Consider the following 20,790-nt stretch of genomic DNA (forward strand, 5'->3'; position numbering starts at 1 on the left):
AACCTTTTAGTGAGAAGCTCAGGTGTGAGAAAGCTTACACGCATCAGAATGCCCTAACTCTCCACCCCTAACTCTGGACTTCTGGCGGGAGCCCAAAAAAACACACACAATCCGTAGTCTCAGTCAGCGGTAAGGTACGCACCTGTCACTTTGTAACAGCAGCAGCAACACTTAGCTAGAATCCAACCGCAACAGGAACGACAATGTCTCCCACTTTTCATCCTGGGCAGCTAGAAGAAGCTCATGGCTCCGGAAGACAATTAAGAGGGAGAAGAAAGAAAAAAAGACAGATCCAAAATGCACCCTGACTGCAGCTCAGACAACCAGCCACTAGCTGCTCCAAGTTCAGCCTGCTCCACTCCACTGAGGGGAGGGACGGACGGGGAAGGAGGAGGGGATGGGGAGGGGCACCCTACACTCACTGCCTCTGATTCACAGAGAGCAGCGTGGGTTACAGAGAATCGACTCATGTTACAAGTCGGCTTGACAAAAGGCAGCACTAAGTAGTACTAGCTCCGTCTATTGTGCTGGCAAACAAAAATACAAAACTCAAGCTGCCGTCGGCACAGACTGTATCGGCCTACCAGTAGTTCCACAAGGCTGCATGGGTGGGAATGGCTGTGAAATGTCATGTGCGGGCACATTCCTTACAAGCTGATATGAGCGGCAATGTCACTGATTAGTCTACCGAGGAAAGCCAGCCAGGTTTCAGTAGGTCCATTGCCATGTTACATCCTTTCCCACTATGCCCTCTATATCAGTCTCTCAAGTTACACTTCTGAACCAGAAAAGTTCTGTGAGAAGGGCCGTGTGTGTATCATACTTCATAGGGTAAATAAGGACAGGTTGTGTCGAATACGGCCACAGTGCACCTTGGAGCTGTACTAAGAACTAGGACACTGCAGGTAAGGAGCGATGTGGTTGTTATGGAGCGTATCTGGGCTATGTGGCGTTCTGGCTGGTGTCTCTGTTGGGGATACAGAGAGACGTGGCAGTGCTTCAGGGCAGGAACGGACTAATCCCCCACACAACCAGAGGGAGGACAGGCAGGCCAAGGGTGTTTCAAGAGGATGAGACAGAGCAGGGACTAGAGAGATTCACAATGCGCACCTCTGTCTAGATTGACGAGGGTAAGAACAAGAGACAGGACACAGGCTGTCGAGACAAAGGAACATCTGTTCTGACAGCGTAGAGTATCTTTAGAGTTGTCATCAATAGATCTTCTCCATCTATGACCGGAAACGCTGAACATTCCACCAGGTTTATCTACGCTTCGGGTGTTTAGGAGGATGAGGAAGTGATCGGCCAGGTGACGGGAAAATTGTAGCTCCCCTTTTCAATTGATTTGATACGGATAAAACCACGACATTTTGTAAGTAAGTCTTTCTTAACGAACCTCTATGTACGATGTGTAATATGCAGGTGTAATCGTACCATGACATTACCGGGATATGATACATTGGATGTTTTAATGCCATGTCCTCATGCATTTCCTCCTATGATGCCTTTACTGTCAATGGTGTGGTGAAACTGGAGTATAAACACAATTTCCATATTGTATAACTGGCACCATACTGCAGCTCTTAGATTTGCATGCTGCCATAGAAAAACAAGCCCAGCTCTTATCTGAGGAAAGTCAGCCGTATGCAGTGGATAGGCAAATGAGGTGGTCCCTGGACAAAGGAGAGTTACTGTGTGCCTAATTGAACAGATCACGGGAGACCAACCAACCATACAGTACATACACAGAGACATGACGCCTCACGTTTGGGTGGCCTTCATTTAACTAGCCTTTCCACTAACTCCAACCAACTCCAAATCTACAAAATGCAGGATTAAACAGGTTATTTTTGCCATTAATAATATGAAGAGTATGCAGGGTATATTGAGTTACAGGTAAACTGCCAAAATAAAGGAAACACGAGTAAACGAGGGATACAAAGTATGCTGAAAGAAGGTGCTTCTACACAGGTATGGTTCCTGAGTTAATTAAGCAATTGACATTGTATCATACTTAGGCTCAAAAATGCAGTTACCCGTTACCCTCTGCAACTCCTCCAAGTCAAGGTAAGCCTTCGGTTTTACAAATGTTTTGCCACAGGGGCCCGCCGGTGTAACGGCTAAACTGCTTACTGTACACCGTACTGCATGATTGTACACATGGATTGGATTGTCCGATTACTAACACGCTAGTTCTAGTTTGTTGACTAACGTTTATATGGCGACCATGATGTAGCGGTTAGCGGTTATGGTATGAAGGTTTGGCTTGGGGATGTTTTTGCCCCTGGTCACAGGCAGCTGTTGTGCTGTGCACTGAAGTCAACAAGTGAAGGGAAAAGGTGAGAGGAGGAGAGAGCGTAGTTGCGAGATGGAATTATACAACAAGCAAAGTGGTGATGCTTTATGTGGCTGCTATCAAAGTGAACTGTGCGGGTATATTCATTACGCCGTTTCTGTTGCAAAACGTTTATTAAAACAGAAGAAAACAATGAAACTGAGGGACCTACCTGAATTTTTCCAATAGATAAACTATTGTTTTAGCTGTCCCAGATCAGCTAGAGTTTGCGTTATACGCCCACACATCCACCCTCCTTGCGTTTTTGCCTTAAAGTAACCTTCCGTCTTATGCAACCATACCAAATGTAACATATCATACTAATTTGAGTGTCCTGGATTTAAGTTTACTATGTTACGTCTGGTCTATGAGACCAGGCTGAGCTAAATGCAGGCAAGAGTGTGCAAGGCGGATTTTGAATGTGTCACCGTCTGTCACCTTGATTACTCCAATTTGTCTCTTGACCTGTGCACCTACGTTTTAAACTTTGTTTTTTGTAGGCTAGGTTGTAGCAACCTCATGACAAATTTGAGAATCAGATTAGTAGCCTAGATCGATATTACATTGAGCTGGTTAAGTGGAGTATGAATGACAGTCATCCAATATGCTGGATAGAAATAAGGTCATACACATAAGAAAAAAATGTCAGTATGTCACAGTCACATGGGCAACAGGCCAAAGCATATTGTATTGTAAATGTGAGAGTATTTCAGAGGAAATTAAAGAGAACATGTATAACTGTGGGGAAAAACAATGTGCTTTATCTACGAGGCCACAAGTATGACAAGTTCCTTAAAAAAGTTCATTCCACATGGAGCAAGCGCCGGAATGTTACTTAGAATATATTAAATAAATATTGAGGTCTATTGTTTCAGGTTTCACAAAAAAGGCTAGGCTTTTGCAGACATACCCATCAGACCTCCGGCTCTGGCAAAATGTAGTGCACTATGTCGGGAATGAGGTGCCATTTGGGACACAACCCTGAAATACTGTGGCTGGACACCATGTAGAAAAAGCTCAGCCGAACCTCCCATTCATTTTTGAAACAAAGAGTCTTTTTAAAAAACTGTATCGGTGGGAGGAAGTGGGATTTACATGTCACTGTAACTAGGGAAACGGTTTTATCAATAAGTTATATTACTTAGTTTCCAAGGTGTCCAAGTTTCAGCATGTAATAAACTGGGGACGGTGGGGGCTGATCCAGAGATAGCGAAGTGGTTCAAATCAAGGTTAGCTACTGAGCAGTGGAAATACTAGCAAGTTGCCATTACATTGACAGTACATGCTGTTAATGTTAAGTGTGGTCTAACGCAAGAAAAGGGCTGTAATTTATTAACGTACAAATGTGTACTGTTTGAAAAATCAGATACATACAGGTTAGTCATTTTGAAAAACCTATCAGTTCTCTGCTAACTTTATCATCTCAAGCATTGGGGTATTGCTGTGCTCCTCAACCAACAAAAACTCATATGAAGCCTTTTCCAAATAAAGGATGCCTTTTCTCAATCATCCTGCTTTCCCCCTGTAGTTTTAAGGAGGCACAGGAAGCGAGGGTGTCCACAGTGTCTCAGAATAGGAACATTCTAGAAGGGATGTTTTCGTTCCTAATACACAAAACAAAGGAAATCAGGGCAAGGAGACAAAGGAAGCTCCTATGGACAAATAACAAGAGGTCAGTCCCAATAGCCAGTCATTTCACAACATGGATTCCTAGAAAACACACAGGCTCTGTTTACAAAATGTCAACAAAAAGCGGACTATCAACGTTTGTGCAACAAACTAAATGAGAAGAAATCATGGCGGTCAACCACCGTGCTCCTTCGCTAAATTAAAATGGATTTTTAAAACTCAGATGTGTTTTTTTGTTTGTTGTATTGGACTCGTTCAAAATAAGTGTCAAACACTATTATCCACTAGAAGGATTGATTGCAAAAGAAAGTGGGAGCTCTCCAAATTGTAATGATAAGTGGGACTAAAAAAATACGGCGAGAGGGATGGGCCTGATTTCATAGGAAGGAAAGGTGCTCCTGAACGCCAAAGGTGCTCCTGATGTGACGATTCAAATTGTTGCCGTTTTTTTTGTTTGTGGACTTGTATTTATGGTGGTTGTTCTATTTTTTTTGTATGTATTTCCAGTTTACGTTTGTAGTTTGTTAGGGTAATAGCTTGCTTGGTATATTTTCGGGGGTATTTTATTAATGTCCACCACACAGAGGTAGTGGGCTGAAGAGGGTGGGTTGTTCTGGAGGAGGTGTGGCAAGTAGCGTGGGGGAAAATGAACATTAAGCTCCCACGCCCCTATCGTGGGATGGGTTATTTATAACGTCTGTCAATGGTATTACATGCGCCCCCCCGCAAAATAAATAGATAAATAAATAGGTTTCCTTGGTGTATACACTACCAGTCAAAAGTTCTAGAATACCTGCTCATTCAAGGATATTTCTACATTGTAGAATAATAGTGACGACATCAAAACTATGAAATAACACATATGGAATCATGTAGTAACCAAAAAAAAAAGTGTTAAACAAATCAAAATATATTTTATATTTGAGATTCTTCAAATAGCCACCCTTTGCATTGATTACAGCTTTGCATTCTCTGAACCAGCTTCATGAGGTAGTCACCTGGAATGCATTTCAATTAACAGGTGTGCCTTCTTAAAAAGTTAATTTGTGCAATTTCTTTCCTTCGTAATGCATTTGAGCCAATCAGTTGTGTTGTAACAAGGTAGGGGGGATTCAGAAGATAGCCCCATTTGGCAAAAGATCAAGTCCATTTTATGGCAAGAACAACTTAAATAAGTAAAAAGAAACTACAGTCCATCATGACTTTAAGACATCAAGGTCAGTCAATATGGAAAATGTTAAGAACTTTAAGAAGTTTCTTCAAGTGCAGTCGCAAAAACCATCAAGAGCTATGATGAAACTGACTCTCATAAGGACCGCCACAGGAATGGAATAACCAGAGGATAAGTTCATGAGAGTTACCAGCCTCAGAAATTGCATCCCAAATAAATGCTTCAGAGTTCAAGTAACAGACACATCTCAACAACTGTTCAGAGGAGACTGCGTGAATCAGGCCTTCATGGTCAAATTGCTGCAAAGAATCCACTTCTAAAGGACACCAGTAAGAAGAGGAGACTTGCTTGGGCAAAGAAACACAGGCAATGGACATTAGACCGGTGGAAATGTATCCTATGTTCTGGAGTCCAAATTGGAGATTTTTGGTTCCAACCGCTGGGTCTTTGGAAGATGCGGAGTAGGTGAACGGATGATCTCTGCATGTGTGGGTCCCAACGTGAAGCATAGAGGATGAGGTGTGATGGTGCTTTGCTGCTGACACTGTCTGTGATTTATTTAGAATTCAGGGCACACTTAACCAGCATGGCGACTCCGAGATGCTGGCCTTCTCTGCAGAGTTTCTCTGTCCAGTGTCTGTTCTTTTGCCCATCTTAATATTTTATTTTTATTGGCCAGTCTGAGATATGGCTTTTTCTTTGCAACTCTGCCTAGAAGGCCAGCATTCCGGAGTCGCCTCTTCACTGTTGACGTTGAGACTGGTGTTTTGCGGGTACTATTTAATGAAGCTGCCAGTTGAGGACTTGTGAGGCATCTGTTTCTCAAAATAGACACGAATGTACTTGACCTCTTGCTCAGTTGTGCACCGGGGCCTCCCACTCCTCTTTCTATTCTGGTTAGAGACAGTTTGTGCTGTTCTGTGAAGTAGTACACAGCACTGTTCAAGATACCATTGTTGGCAATTTCTCACATAATAGCCTTTATTTCTCAGAACAAGAATAGACTAATGGGTTTCAGAAGAAAGTACTTTGTTCCTGCCCATTTTGAGCCTGTAATCGAACCCACAAATACTGATGCTCCAGATACTCAACTAGTCTAAAGAAGGCAGGTAGCCGGAAGTCTAGCAAGTAGCCTAGTGTTTAGAGCATTGGACTAGTAACCGAAAGGTTGCAAGATCGAATCCCCGAGCTGACAAGGTAAAAATCTGTCGTTCTGCACCTGAACAAGATAACCCACTGTTCCTAGGCCGTCATTGAAAATAAGATTTTGTTCTTAACTGACTTGCCTAGTTAAATAAAAGGTCAAATAAAGATGCTTCTTTAATCAGAACAACAGTTTTCAGCTGTGCTAACATAATTGTAAAAGGGTTTTCTAATCTAGCCTCAATTAACCTTTTAAAATGATCAACTTGGATTAGCTAACACAATGTCCCATTGGAACACAGGAGTTATGGTTGCTGATACCGGGACTCTGTACACCTATGTAGACATGTAAAAATCAGCCATTTCCAGCTACAATAGTCATTTACAACATTAACAATGTCTACACTGTATTTCTGATCAATTTGATGTTATTTTAATGGACCAAAAATGTGCTTTTCTTTCAAAAACAAGGACATTTCTAAGTGACCCCAAGATTTTGAAAGGTAATGTATATATACACTGCTCCAAAAAATAAAGGGAACACTTAAACAACACAATGTAACTCCAAGTCAATCACACTTCTGTGAAATCAAACTGTACACTTAGGAAGCGACACTGATTGACAATAAATGTCACATGCTGTTGTGCAAACAGGTGGAAATTAGGCAATTAGCAAGACACCCCCAATAAAGGAGTGGTTCTGCAGGTGGTACCACAGACCACTTCTCAGTTCCTATGCTTCCTAGCTGATGTTTTGGTCACTTTTGAATGCTGGCGGTGCTTTCACTCTAGTGGTAGCATGAGACGGAGTCTACAACCCACACAAGTGGCTCAGGTAGTGCAGCTCTTCCAGGATGGCACATCAATGCGAGATGTGGCAAGAAGGTTTGCTGTGTCTGTCAGCGTAGTGTCCAGAGCATGGAGGCGCTACCAGGAGACAGGACAGTACATCAGGAGACGTGGAGGGGGCCGTAGGAGGGCAACAACCCAGCAGCAGGACCACTACCTCCGCCTTTGTGCAAGGAGGAGCACTGCCAGAGCCCTGCAAAATTACCTCCAGCAGGCCACAAATGTGCATGTGTCTGCTCAAACGGTGAGAAACAGACTCCATGAGGGTGGTATGAGGGCCCGATGTCCACAGGTGGAGGTTGTGCTACAGCCCAACACCGTGTAGGACGTTTGGCATTTGCCAGAGAACACCAAGATTGGCATATTCGCCACTGGCGCCCTGTGCTCTTCACAGATGAAAGCAGGTTCACACTGAGCACATGTGACAGACATGACAGTCTGGAGACGCCGTGGAGAACGTTCTGCTGCCTGCAACATCCTCCAGCATGACCGGTTTGGCGGTGGGTCAGTCATGGTGTGGGGTGGCATTTCTTTGGGGGGCCGCACAGCCTTCCATGTGCTCGTCAGAGTTAGCCTGACTGCCATTAGGTACCGAGATGAGATCCTCAGACCCCTTGTGAGACCATATGCTGGTGCGGTTGGCCCTGGGTTCCTCCTAATGTAAGACAATGCTAGACCTCATGTGGCTGGATTGTGTTAGCAGTTCCTGCAAGAGGAAAGCATTGATGCTATGGACTGGCCCGCCCGTTCCCCAGACCTGAATCCAATTGAGCACACCTGGGACATCATGTCTCGCTCCATCCATGCTTTAGTCCAGGTCTGGGAGGAGATCCCTCAGGAGACCATCCGCCACCTCATCAGGAGCATGCCCAGGGGTTGTAGGGAGGTCATACAGGCACGTGGAGGCCACACACACTACTGAGTCTCATTTTGACTTGTTTTAAGGACATTACATCAAAGTTGGATCAGCCTGTAGTGTGGTTTTCCACTTTAATTTTGAGTGTGACTCCAAATCCAGACCTCCATGGGTTGATAAATTTGATTGTGCTCATTGTTGTGTTAATGGGTAATTTGACATAGTGACCCCCATGTAAACTCGATAGACTTCTGTATGCTCTTCTATTCAACTCTAAAGTTTAATTTGAACAATGGATACCTTTATATTTGAGTAATTTCAGCAATTCATTCTACAGAGTTAATTCAATTCAGTAAAACGTTTAATGAGAGGAGTATCTGTCAACACTACCACCTTTCAACAATAAATACAAATGCACAAAGAGAAACATCTTAAAAGTAAATTATTTACTCTCCTGTACCTTTTAAATGGTTCAGGATGTGTTCCATCTAGATTACAATTCCCTATACAAAACATTTTACAATGGCAGAGATAGCCTCATTAAAGTCCTAACTGAAGAGCTTTTACATTTGTCAAGGAAAACAGGGAGGCAGTACATCACAGAGTGTCAGCAGCATGAGCTGAAACCCTCTCTGAAGTGGTCTAAGTGGAGGCGGATGTTGTACTGAGGTAAAATGTCAAGTGCTCGTCAGTGGCTAAATGTTCCCCAAGCTGTCAAATATCAAACCAACCTGGCTCTAATCCGAGTGACAACCAACACCTCCCTCTACAGGTAGCACCAGGAGATGTTGGATTGTCTAAACAAATGCTTCCAAGTACTTAAAATCATGCAATGCCCGTAGCAGGTGAAACAATGATGAAACGATGATGAAATATTTGCTGCAGGTACAGTACCATTCAAAAGTTTGGACACACCTACTCTTTCAAGGGTTTTTCTTTATTTTTACTATTTTCTACATTGCAGAATAAACAACTATTGAACAACACATATGGAATCATGTAGTAACCAAAGAAGTGTTAAACAAATCAAAACCTATTTTATAATTGTAGATTCTTAGCCCCCCTTCGCCTTGATGACAGCTTTGCACACTCTTGGCATTCTCTCAACCAGCTTCATGAGGAATGCTTTTCCAACAGTCTTGAAGGAGTTCCCACATATGCTGAACACTTGTTAACAGCTTTTCCTTCTCTCTGCGGTCCATCTCATCCCAAAACAACTCGATTGGGTTGAGGTCGGGTGATTGTAGAGGCCAGGTCATCTGATGCGGCACTTCATCACTCTCCTTCTTGGTCAAAATAGCCCTTACACAACCTGGAGGTGTGTTGGGTCATTGTCCTGTTGAAAAACAAATGATAGTGGGACTAAGTGCAAACCAGATGGGATGCCATATCGCTGCAGAATGCTGTGGTAGCGATGCTGGTTAAGTGTGCCTTGAATTCTAAATAAATAAATAAATCCCAGTCAGTGTCACCAGCAAAGCACCCCCACACCATCACACCACCTCCTCCATGCTTCACGGTGGGAAACACACGTGGAGATCATCCATTCACCTCCTCTGCGTCTCACAAAGACAGAGGTTGGAACCAAACATCTCAAATTTGGACTCCTCAGACCAAAGTACAGATTTCCACCGGTCTAATGTCCATTGCTCGTGTTTCTTGGCCCAAGCAAGTCTCTTCTTCTTATTGGTGTCCTTTAGTAGTGGTTTCTTTGCAGCAATTCACTATGAAGGCCTGATTCACGCAGTCTCCTCTGAACAGTTAAAGTTGCGATGTGTCTGTTACTAAGGTGCAGTTAACTCTAATAAACTAATCCTCTGTAGCCGAGGTAACTCTGGGTCTTCATTTCCTGTGGCGGTCCTCATGAGTGACAGTTTCAGCTTAGTGCTTGATGGTTTTGCGACTATTCTTGACATTTTCCAGATTAAGACATGAAGGTCAGTCAAAGTAATGATGGACTGTCATTTCTCTTTGCTTATTTGAGCTGTTCTTGCCATAATATGGACTTCGTATTTTACCAAATAGGGCTATCTTGTGTATACCATGCCTACCTTGTTACAACATCTGATTGGCTCAAACGCATTAAGGAAGAAATTCCACAAATTAACTTTTAACTTTTAAGGCACACCTGTTAATTGAAATGCATTCCAGGTGACTACCTCATGAAGCTGGTTGAGACAACACCAAAAGTGTGCAAAGCTGTCATTGCGGCCAAGGGTGGCTACTTTGAAGATTATCAAATATAAAATATATTTTGCTTTGTTTAACACTTTTTGGGGGGTTACTACATGATTCCACATGTGTTATTTCCTAGTTTTGATGTCTTCACTATTACTCTACAATGTAGAAAATGGTACAAATAAAGACAAATCCTGGAATGAGTAGGTGTGTCCAAACCTTTGACTGGTATTGTATATTAATATCAAATCAAATGTATTTATATAGCCGTTCTTACATCAGCTGATATCTCAAAGTGCTGTACAGAAACCCAGCCTAAAACCCCAAACAGCAAGCAATGCAGGTGTAGAAGCACGGTGGCTAGGAAAAACTCCCTAGAAAGGCAAAAACCTAGGAAGAAAGGAACCAGGCTATGTGGGGTGGCCAGTCCTCTTCTGGCTGTGCCGGGTGGAGATTATAACAGAACATGGCCAAGATGTTCAAATGTTCATAAATGACCAGCATGGTCAAATAATAATAATCACAGGCAGAACAGTTGAAATCTTTCCACATCTTTGACATTGAATGAGAGATAGGAAGTGCAGTATCTCACTACCATGCTGCCAAATAAAACAGTAGAATGTTTTCAAAAACAAGGAGGACTAAGAATCTTCTCAGATTTTGATATACTGAACACGTCAACATAATAAAGGCATTGGCCATGTCCAAAATCTGTCTTGCCTACTACTTACTTAAACTGCATACTGTGTACTATCGTACTACATACTATTGAGAACGTACTCTTAGGTATAAATGAGCACAATAGGCAAGAAATATCAGCATACTAAGGTCCTCTATACTGAGAACGCATCATCTAATGCACAGTAGATGATGCGTTGATTCCCGCCATCTGGTACAGCGAGTCACCTTATCTAATTATCAGCTGTTGTCAAACACACGTGAGTCTGGAAAGACGATTCTCTTCCTCAATAGTGTGCAGCGAATTCTACTAGATCAAAAGCCCAAATGAACATGACATCCTGGCATTTAAAGCATACTACATGTTCAGAAGTTCACACACTATAAAACGTTCTATTTTCGCGTACCCAAAATGCCTAACATTTCGAACAGAAGTACGAGTATTCAGACACGGCCATTGTAATTACAGGAACGGTGCAGGGTCCTTATTGGTTTTGTTGGCCAATTAACCCATTAGCCAAAGAGCACCTTCAATCTATAAAGATCTACTGACATATCCTTGGAGCACTTTCCTTACTTTTTTTCCCACAACAGTAAATGGTTTGAGGTCCTTACCTTTCCCTGTGGGGAAGAAGCACTCCATCTCCACGCTGCTGCGGGAGTGAGAGACACAGAGGGCCGAGCTGGGCACCAGGCCCTCCTGAGGGGGGCTACGGTCGGTGGTCCGCACCAGACACCAGCCGGGGCGGTCACTGGGCCTCTCCAGTAGCTCTACCGTCTGACCCGTCTGAAGGCTAAGCTCGCTGGAACAACCTGCTGTGAAGTCCTGCAGCACCACTGTCAACTCACAGCCTCCAGAGAGCTGTGAGACAGGAAGAGACCGAGAGAACAGTGAGTTAAGGTCTTAAAACAAAGTGGGTGTTGACACAATTTTTATTTTTTTAATCGAGTCTCATTATCACAGCAGAGAAAAGGAAGGTAAGTGCACAGCTCAGGTTCTAGGTTAAGCCATGTGGGGTTGTGCGATGTATTCAGATATTAGTTTAGTGGAGTGACATGCACACATCCATAAAAACACTTATCCCAGTTGCGGGATTACAGCGGATTATATAGAACAATGAACAACAACAAAAAAATGTTCAGACATCAAACCAGGGGACAAACTATCAGGGGATAAATGGATTAAAGACACCCTATCCCCTTTTTAGTGCACAGGGCTCTGGTCAAAAGTAGTGCACTAAATAGGGAATAGGGTGCCATTTGGGCTGCCCCCCCATGCCTTCCATGGAACAGAACATGGTTAAGGTCAGTGTAAGTGTGTGCCCCGTCATGAAATGCTATTGGATACAAGTGAAACAGGTGTGTACTTCATATAGTTTATGACTGACTGACAGGGTCAGACTCCACTGCTTTTATCATTCATAGGCACCGGGGTCAGAGTTTGAATCACACCACAGTATATTACATGAGCACCAACTACAATTAATACACCTCTATATAAAATCAGTAGGACATTTAAAACATTGCTTCATATCAAAGACTGGTGTGTATCCAGGTGTTAAATTGGTTAAAACTCAACAGTTACTCTATACAACATACATCCAATATCTGTTCAACACAGTTGACCTAATCTCAGCAACCCAGAACCAAAAATGTCATTTTAACGGCCTGTTCACGAGAGATTACAGGTGACCTTATAATTAACCCATTATCAGTATCTGAGATCAGTTTAGTTTCTGGAGAGAGAAGAGTCATGTCATAATATTTACACCCACTAAATGATTACACTCAAAGATTTTATTATTTGAAGTGAGGTAATAAATGAACCATAGGCCTGTAGATCATGGTCGTCTGGTGTTTATATGCATGCGTTCCAAATGGCACCCTATTCCCTACATAGGCCTAGTTCACTACTTTTGACCAGGCCCCATAGGGCTTTGGTCAAAAGTAGTGGACTATATAGGGAATAGAGTGCCATTTGTGACGTAGCCCTACGTATTATAACTCTACCTGGGGAAACGGTCGTAGCCTACACCAGTTTGATAAACGAGAGTCATAAATGAATGCAGTCTCCCAGTTATGAGGATATCACTAGTCTCCAACAAATTATGAATGTTCTCTGGCTGAGGAAAATACTCTCTGGTTTCACAAGTATCATCTAGCTAGCAATCCATTTGAAGTCAGTAAACCTCCCACCTTGGGAAATTTAAAATAGTATCAATCCTCGAGCTGTCACTCCGAGTCCCCTCAAAACTTAATCATATGCTCCGAGGTTCTACTCTGGTTAACCCGACATGGGCTGAGTCCCAAATGGCACCCCATTCCCTATTTAGTGCACCACTTTTGACCGGGCCCATAGGGAAGAATAGGGTGCCATTTGGGACGATTGAAGGAGAGTCCTTAAATTCAGCCAGCTGCACAGTCAGATGGGAGTGTGACAGGGTTCGAAGAGAGCAGGTACGAGCACACATTCTGTTACAACTTGAGTAGCAGTCTAAGAGGAAGTGTAGTCAAACCTATGTGTATTTGCCGTGATAAGAACTCCTGAATTAGGGTTGCAAAATTCCTGGTCCATTTCCCAAAATTCCCAAGTTTTCCAGAAATCCTGGTTGGAAGATTCCCGGAATCATTAGGGAATAAGCTGGAAATCTGCTTGTAAGCAGGAAATCAACCAAGAGTTCTGTTTACGTTCCCGGACATTTGCAACCCTAGCCTGAAATAACCCAGCAAGTACTCAACACTGCCACAGAGAGAACAAACAAAGTCCAATGTCGGACAGATCAAGGACACACACTTGAGTTACCTCTCGGTTGTCTACTATGGGGGTTCGAAACAGAGGGGATTCTAAATCACACCACTTCGTTGACTCCTTCAATAACAAAACATATTTGACCAGCAACCAAACCCAGTTGGAGGGAAGTGTTTCAGGTCATCTTGAATGGAGATCAACTCCAATCTCTTACTAGGAACAGGAACACTCCACAAATCATCCACTCCCACAGAGAGCTGTTTAAAACAAGAGCACTCCCTCTCCATAGCCATGTCCCAAATGGTGCCCAATTTCCTATACAGTGCACTGCTTTTGACCAGAGCCCTATGGGCCCAGGTCAAAAGCAGGGAACAGGCTGCCATTTGGGACGCAGGCCTTCTCTATGATCATGTTCAAGGTTTTAAACAGGCTGACTGAAGCAGATCCAATCTAGCGTCAACAGAACAAAGTGAGGCTCATGTTCTGAGTTAGAACACACCCCTGTGTGAGGGATGATCCTCACACAGGTCAGACCCATCCCAATGGAAACCATGATCCAGCCTCCCCCACTCGTCTCGACCACCCATAGCTTTCTGTCAGCATCATCTGGCGGTTCCTCACTCCCTACATTCTTTCCCCCCCTATTCTAAAGTTTGACAAACTGATCCTCAGTGGTTTTTCATTAAAGAGCTCACTATGATAGCAGGGACTGTAAGACGGGTTTGTCTACATGGGCATGGTAAACACAGATTGTTTCAGGGGCAGAACTCTTAAGACTAAATCTCGTGGGCAATTCTCTTAAAATACCCAGACAGGGTCAGTTTCCCTGACCTTTTTTTTTGTTGTTTATATAAGAAAACGGGCTGACAGAGTTCATTGATAAATACACTACCGTTCCAAAGTTTGGGGTCACTTGGAAAATTTTTGAAAGAAAAGCACATTTTTTGTCCATTAAAATAACATAACATTTATCAGAAATAAAGTGTAGACATGGTTAATGTTGTAAATTACTATTGTAGCTAGACAGCCCCTTAGAAAACCATTTTGCAATTATGTTAGCACAGCTGAAAACTGTTGTGCTGATTAAAGAAACAATAAAATTGGCATTCTTTAGACTAGTTGAGTATCTGCAGCATCGGGATTTGTGGGTTCGATTACAGGCTCAAAATGGCCAGAAACAAAGATCTTTCTTCTGAAACTAACCAGTCTTTTCTTGTTCTGAGAAATGAAGGCTATTCCATGCGAGAAATTGCCAATAAACTCAAGATCTCGTACAATGCTGTGTACTACACACTTCACAGAACAGTGCAAACTGTCTCTAACCAGAACAGAAAGAGGAGTGGGAGGCCCCGGTGCACAACTGAGCAAGAGGACACGTACATCAGTGTCTAGTTTGAGAAACAGACGCCTCACAAGTCCTCAACTGGCAGCTTCATTAAATAGTACCCGCAAAACATCAGTCTCAACGTCAACAGTGAAGAGGCAACTCTGGGATGCTGGCCTTCTAGGCAGAGTTGCAAAGAAAAAGCCATATCTCAGACTGGCCAATAAAAAATATTAAGATGGGCAAAAGAACACAAACACTGGACAAAGGAACTCTGCCTAGATGGCCAGTTTGAAATATCAAATAAATGTCGTTCCACTTCATGATTGTGTCCCACTTGTTGTTGATTCTTCACAAAAAAATACAGTTTTATATCTTTATGTTTGAAGCCTGAAATGTGGCAAAAGTTCGCAAAGTTCAAGGTGGCCGAATACTTTCGCAAGGCACTGTATGTGATGAGCAATGTAAGATATGTAAACATTATTTAAAGTATAATTATTTAGAGTGCATTGTATAAAGTGACTAGTGATCCATTTATTCAAGTGGCCAGTGATTGGGTCTCAATGTAGGCAGCAGCTTCTCGGAGTTAGTGATTGCTGTTTAGCAGTCTGACGGCCTTGAGATAGAAGTTGTTTTTCAGTCTCTCGGTCCCAGCTTTGATGCAGCTGTACTGACCTCGCCTTCTGGATGGTAGCGGTGTGAACAGGCAGTGGCTCGGGTGGTTGATGTCCTTGATGATCTTTTTGGCCTTCCTATGACATTGGGTGCTGTAGGTGTTATGGAGGGCAGGTAGTTTGCCCCTAGTGATGCGTTGTGCAGACTGCACCATCCTCTGGAGAGCCTTGCTGTTGAGGGCGGTGCAGTTGCCATACCAGGCTGTGAGGCAGGCTGACAGGATGCTCTCGATTGTGCATCTGTAAAAGTTTGTCAGGGTTTTGGGTGACAAGCCAAATTTCTTCAGCCTCCTGAGGTTGAAGAGGCGTGTGGGTGGACCATTTCAGTTTGTACGCCGAGGAACTTACAACTTTCCACCTTCTCCACTGCTGTCCCTTCGATGTGGATAGGGGGGTGCTCCAACTGCTGTTTCATGAAGTCCACGATCAACTCCTTTGTTTTGTTGACATTGAGTGAGAGGTTGTTTTCCTGACACCACACTCCTAGTGCCCTCACCTCCTCCCTGTAGCTTGTCTCGTCGTTGTTGGTAATCAAGACTACCACTGTAGTGTCGTCTGCAAACTTGACGATTGAGTTGGAGGCGTGCATGGCCACCCAGTCATGGGTGAACAGGGAGTACAGGAAGGGGCTGAGCATGCACCCTTGTGGGTCCCCAGTGTTGAGGATCAGCGGGGTGGAGAGGTTGTTTCCTACCTTCACCACCTGGGGGGGCGGCCCTTCAGGAAGTCCAGGACCCAGTTGAACAAGGCGGGGTCGAGACCCAGGGTCGAGCTTAATGACGAGCTTGGAGGGTACTTTGGTGTTGAACGCTTGAGCTGTAGTCGATGAACAGCATTCTCACATAGGTATTCCTCTTGTCCAGGTGAGATAAGGCAGTGTGCAGTGTGATGGCGATTGCGTCGTCTGTGGACCTGCCGGGGCGGTATGCAAACTGAAGTGGGTCTAGGGTGGCCGATAAGGTGGAGGTGATATGCCGGCAACACAGATTTGTACTTATGCAGGAAAATAAAGGTAAAGCATGCGATATCAGAAATTGTGTCATGTGATTATTTTCAACCTACAAAATCGTCATATAATTATAAGGATCAGCCTCCCTGCCCCCAATCTGAACTTTAACCATTAGTGTGGAAAATACAAAACTGACCCAAGATTAGTGTCAACAGGCAGGGAACACCACATGTGAATAGTGCCGAGAAGATACCCCCATCATGTATTACAGCGACAGAGCAGAGCTGACACAGTCCTCAACATGGGAACTTTAGCTTTCCCTCTGCACAAAGTTGGGACCTGTGGTTGGTGCCATATAACAATGCCATTGTCGATAAAGAGCTTTTCAGAAGGATCTGATTTCCATCCTCTTTCACCCGCCACGTGTTCCAAAGCCAACAGAACATCTGTGAGCTCACAAAGTGGTGTGTCTTACAGTGAAACTGTTAATTGTACAAAAACAAACAGCCCACAGAAGAATCCCTCGTTAGTATGGTGATAAATACTTGTTACTACATCCAATAACTGTTTTGTGGTGGGCTCCTGGAAACAATCTTGTACGATCAGTTCATTTTATACCGAAGAGCATGATTAACTCTGTCCAACTAGTGGAATAACAGCTGGAAGTAACTCAATTATCATGAATTATGATTGGTACCGGAAGGTTAAGGGAGAGCAAAAGTAGTGCACTATTATAGGGAACTAGGGTGCCATTTGGGATGGGCCTAAGGAGTATGGTTGAAGTATTATATTCAAACACCACTTCAGAGTACCAACAAACAAATGAAAAGGCCCATGCAGTAAAATGTATCCCAAACAGGACACACTGTACCTCCTATGCTTGACACGGCAAAGAAAACCAACTTTTGTTTGAGACATTACCCGATTTGGAAAACCCCAAAACATTAGGACCGGAGTCAAATCATAAATACAGGACTCTTCCCATGTTAGCGCCACCTCAAGTAATGACTGTAGTTGCAACCTGCTTAAATAACACCGCGAGGAGAACATTTGGCTCCTGCGTGTTGTGATGGAGAACGAGAGATGGAGAGGGAGAGAGAGAGAGAGAGCGCGAGAAGGGGAGAGAGAAAGAGAGCGAGAGCAAGAAAGAGCAAGAGAACAGTCTGTGTTTAAATAGCAGTTGGTTTCCAGTGTGGCTGTCGGAGCCGTGCCGTCTAAGGGGAACAGGAAATGGTAGTGTCTGAGTTTCCAGAGCTGTGGGGGAACCTGTCCAAGCAGACTGTTTCATCATCATAGGGCTTTTATATAGAAAATAGCTGCTATTTCTAGTCACTTCGAGGAGTTTGGGTAAAGACAGAGGAGAAACAGAGGCAAATAACCCACCAAATGATTATCTACAACGCTTGTGACATGCCTTTTTCCAGCTGTTGATTAGTTGAATGAATCATCAACACTTTCCAAGTCAAGCTGTGGTAATCAACTACTGTGTCTGTGAAATCCGGCAATCTTGTTCATCAAAAGGTCATTGCACGCCAAGCAACAGCTCTACAATATGGTAAGATTCAGTGCAAGCATTCCCAATTAATAATCATAACAATACTCAACATCTCCAACAGTTGGATAATGAAAGTACTAAAAGTAAACTAAATCAGGGTCCTCTGAATGCAATGGCTTTTCCAAATACCAGCCTACTTGCTATGGGCCCTGGTCAAAAGTAGTGCACTAACTAAACTCAGCAAAAAAAAAAGAAACGCCCTCTCACTGGCAACTGAGTTTATTTTCAGCAAACTTAACATGTGTAAATATTTGTAAGAACATAACAAGGTTCAACAACTGAGACATAAACTGAACAAGTTCCACAGACATGTGACTAACAGAAATGGAATAATGTGTCCCTGAACAAAGGGGGGGGGGGGTCAAAATCAAAGGTAACAGTCAGTATCTGGTGTGGCCACCAGCTGCATTAAGTACTGCAGTGCATCTCCTCCTCATGGACTGCACCAGATTTGCCAGTTCTTGCTGTGAGATGTTACCCCACTCTTCCACCAAGGCACCTGCATGTTCTCAGACATTTCTGGGGGGAATGGCCCTAGCCCTCACCCTCCGATCCAACAGGCCCCAGACGTGCTCAATAGGATTGAGATCTGTGGTCTTCGCTGGCCATGGCAGAACACTGACATTCCTGTCTTAAAGGAAATCACACATAGAACGAGCAGTATGGCTGGTGGTATTGTCATGCTGGAGGGTCATGTCAGGATGAGACTGCAGGAAGGGTACCACATGAGGTAGGAGGATGACTTCCCTGTAACGCATAGCGTTGAGATTGCCTGCAATGACAACAAGCTCAGTCCGATGATGCTGTGACACACCACCCCAGACTATGACGGACTCTCCACTTCCAAATCAATCCCGCTCCAGAGTACAGGCCTCAGTGTAAAGCTCATTCCTTCGACGATAAATGCAAATCTGACCATTACCCCTGGTGAGACAAAACCGTGACTCGTCAGTGAAGGGCACTTTTTGCCAGTCCTGTCTGGTCCAGCGATGGTGGGATTGCACCCATAGGCAACGTTGTTGTCGGTGATGTCTGGTGAGGACCTATTGCGGACAGTCTGAGCACTGATGGAGGGATTGTGCGTTCCTGGTGTAACTCGGGCAGTTGTTGTTGCCATCCTGTACCTGTCCCGCAGGTGTGATGTTCGGATGTACCGATCCTGTGCAGGTGTTGTTACACGTGGTCTGCCACTGCGAGGACGATCAGCTGTCCATCCTGTCTCCCGATAGCACTGTCTTAGACGTCTCACAGTACGGACATTGCAATTTATTGCCCTGGCCACACCGTCAGTCCTCATGCCTCCTTGCAGCATGCCTAAGGCACATTCACGCAGATTAGCAAGGACCCTGGGCATCTTTCTTTTGGTATTTTTCTGTAGAAAGGTCTCTTTAGTGTCCTTAGTTTTCATAACTGTGACCTTAATTGCCTACCGTCTGTAAGCTGTTAGTGTTTTAACGACCGTTCCACAGGTGCATGTTCATTAACTGTTTTTGGTTCATTGAACAAGCCTGGGAAGAAGTGTTTAAACCCTTTACAATGAAGATCTGTGAATTTGGATTTTTACAAATTATATCTGAACGACAGGGTCCTGAAAAAAGGGACGTTTGTTTTTTAGTTTAGATAAAAGGGTGGGTTGTGGGGCACAGTATATGTATAACCCTGCTTTTGAGAGCCGAGTAGACAGTTTTGACCCCCCACAGAAAATAAAGAGCATTATTTAGAGGTCTCTTTACATCAGATAGCTGCAAAAGATTAAACATGGGGCCCTGGATTAAAGTAGTGCACTATATTTAGAATAGCATGCCATTTGGGACATAGATCTGGAGGCTATACGGTAGATAGGAGCTGGCATGACATGTTGGGTCTAAGCTGCAGCAGATGTGACCGGACCCGTCCATCTCATCTCGGCTGTGTCCCAAATAGCCCATACTCTGGGCAAAAGTACTGCACTATGTAGAGAACAGAGTACCACTTGGGACACAAGCCTTCATCTCATCTCCCCTCGACACCATCTGCAGGGTATTAGGTCACCTCCACCCGGGGAGAGACGGGAACTGTTGCTAAGGGATCTCCAGGTCGGCCAGAGATGCGGCCATGCGAAAGGGTACAGGGTACGCACGTTAAACAATGGTCAGGGTCATATTCATTAGTGCACACCGTCGCAAAGCATTCTGCAATGGAACCCAAAAAACACGTTTTTAGTACTGGGCAAGTCCCTCCCTGTTTCTGTCCGTTTTCTTCCAATTTTGTTTATTTTTCAATTATATTATGGTTCATAAGAAAGTCTGGGAGTCCATTGAAGAACAAATGTAACACATAGGCCTATAAGTTATATATAATTGACAGACTGACTGTATTCATACTTAACTGAAATGGAACTAGGCCTATAAGACAATTACAGTAGACAGGGTATCCATGAGGGGCAAAAATATCAACGCCCTATTATTTTTTACTCCTGTAGTACTCAGGATGTTTCGGAGACTAGTGTTGACCTCATTTTGAATGTCAGCCGAGCGCTGCCTCATAAAGACACACGCCTGTTGCATAGTCATGTCAACACAGCCTCACTCACTCTCCTACAGTCAGGCAATGTAAAATTACTTACAGACCTGGGTTCAAATTGAAATCTTGATCATTTCCTTTAGCCTGCCTAGAGAGCAGGCTTTACACCAGGGGCAGTCAACTCAATTCAGTCGGACG

General features: G+C 43.8%; 1 protein-coding gene across 1 annotated transcript in view; it reads right to left on the reverse strand.

Annotated features, from left to right (window-relative positions):
• The window catches only part of LOC115108212 (kalirin-like), a 257,001-nt gene that overhangs the window by 19,956 nt on the left and 216,255 nt on the right, over positions 1-20,790 (reverse strand). Inside the window, 1 exon segment of the mRNA XM_029632309.2 lies at positions 11,455-11,701. Coding sequence (XP_029488169.2) covers positions 11,455-11,701 — 247 coding nt within the window.

This window comes from Oncorhynchus nerka, linkage group LG3, assembly GCF_034236695.1.
Source record: "Oncorhynchus nerka isolate Pitt River linkage group LG3, Oner_Uvic_2.0, whole genome shotgun sequence".
Taxonomy (NCBI): Eukaryota; Metazoa; Chordata; class Actinopteri; order Salmoniformes; family Salmonidae; genus Oncorhynchus; species Oncorhynchus nerka.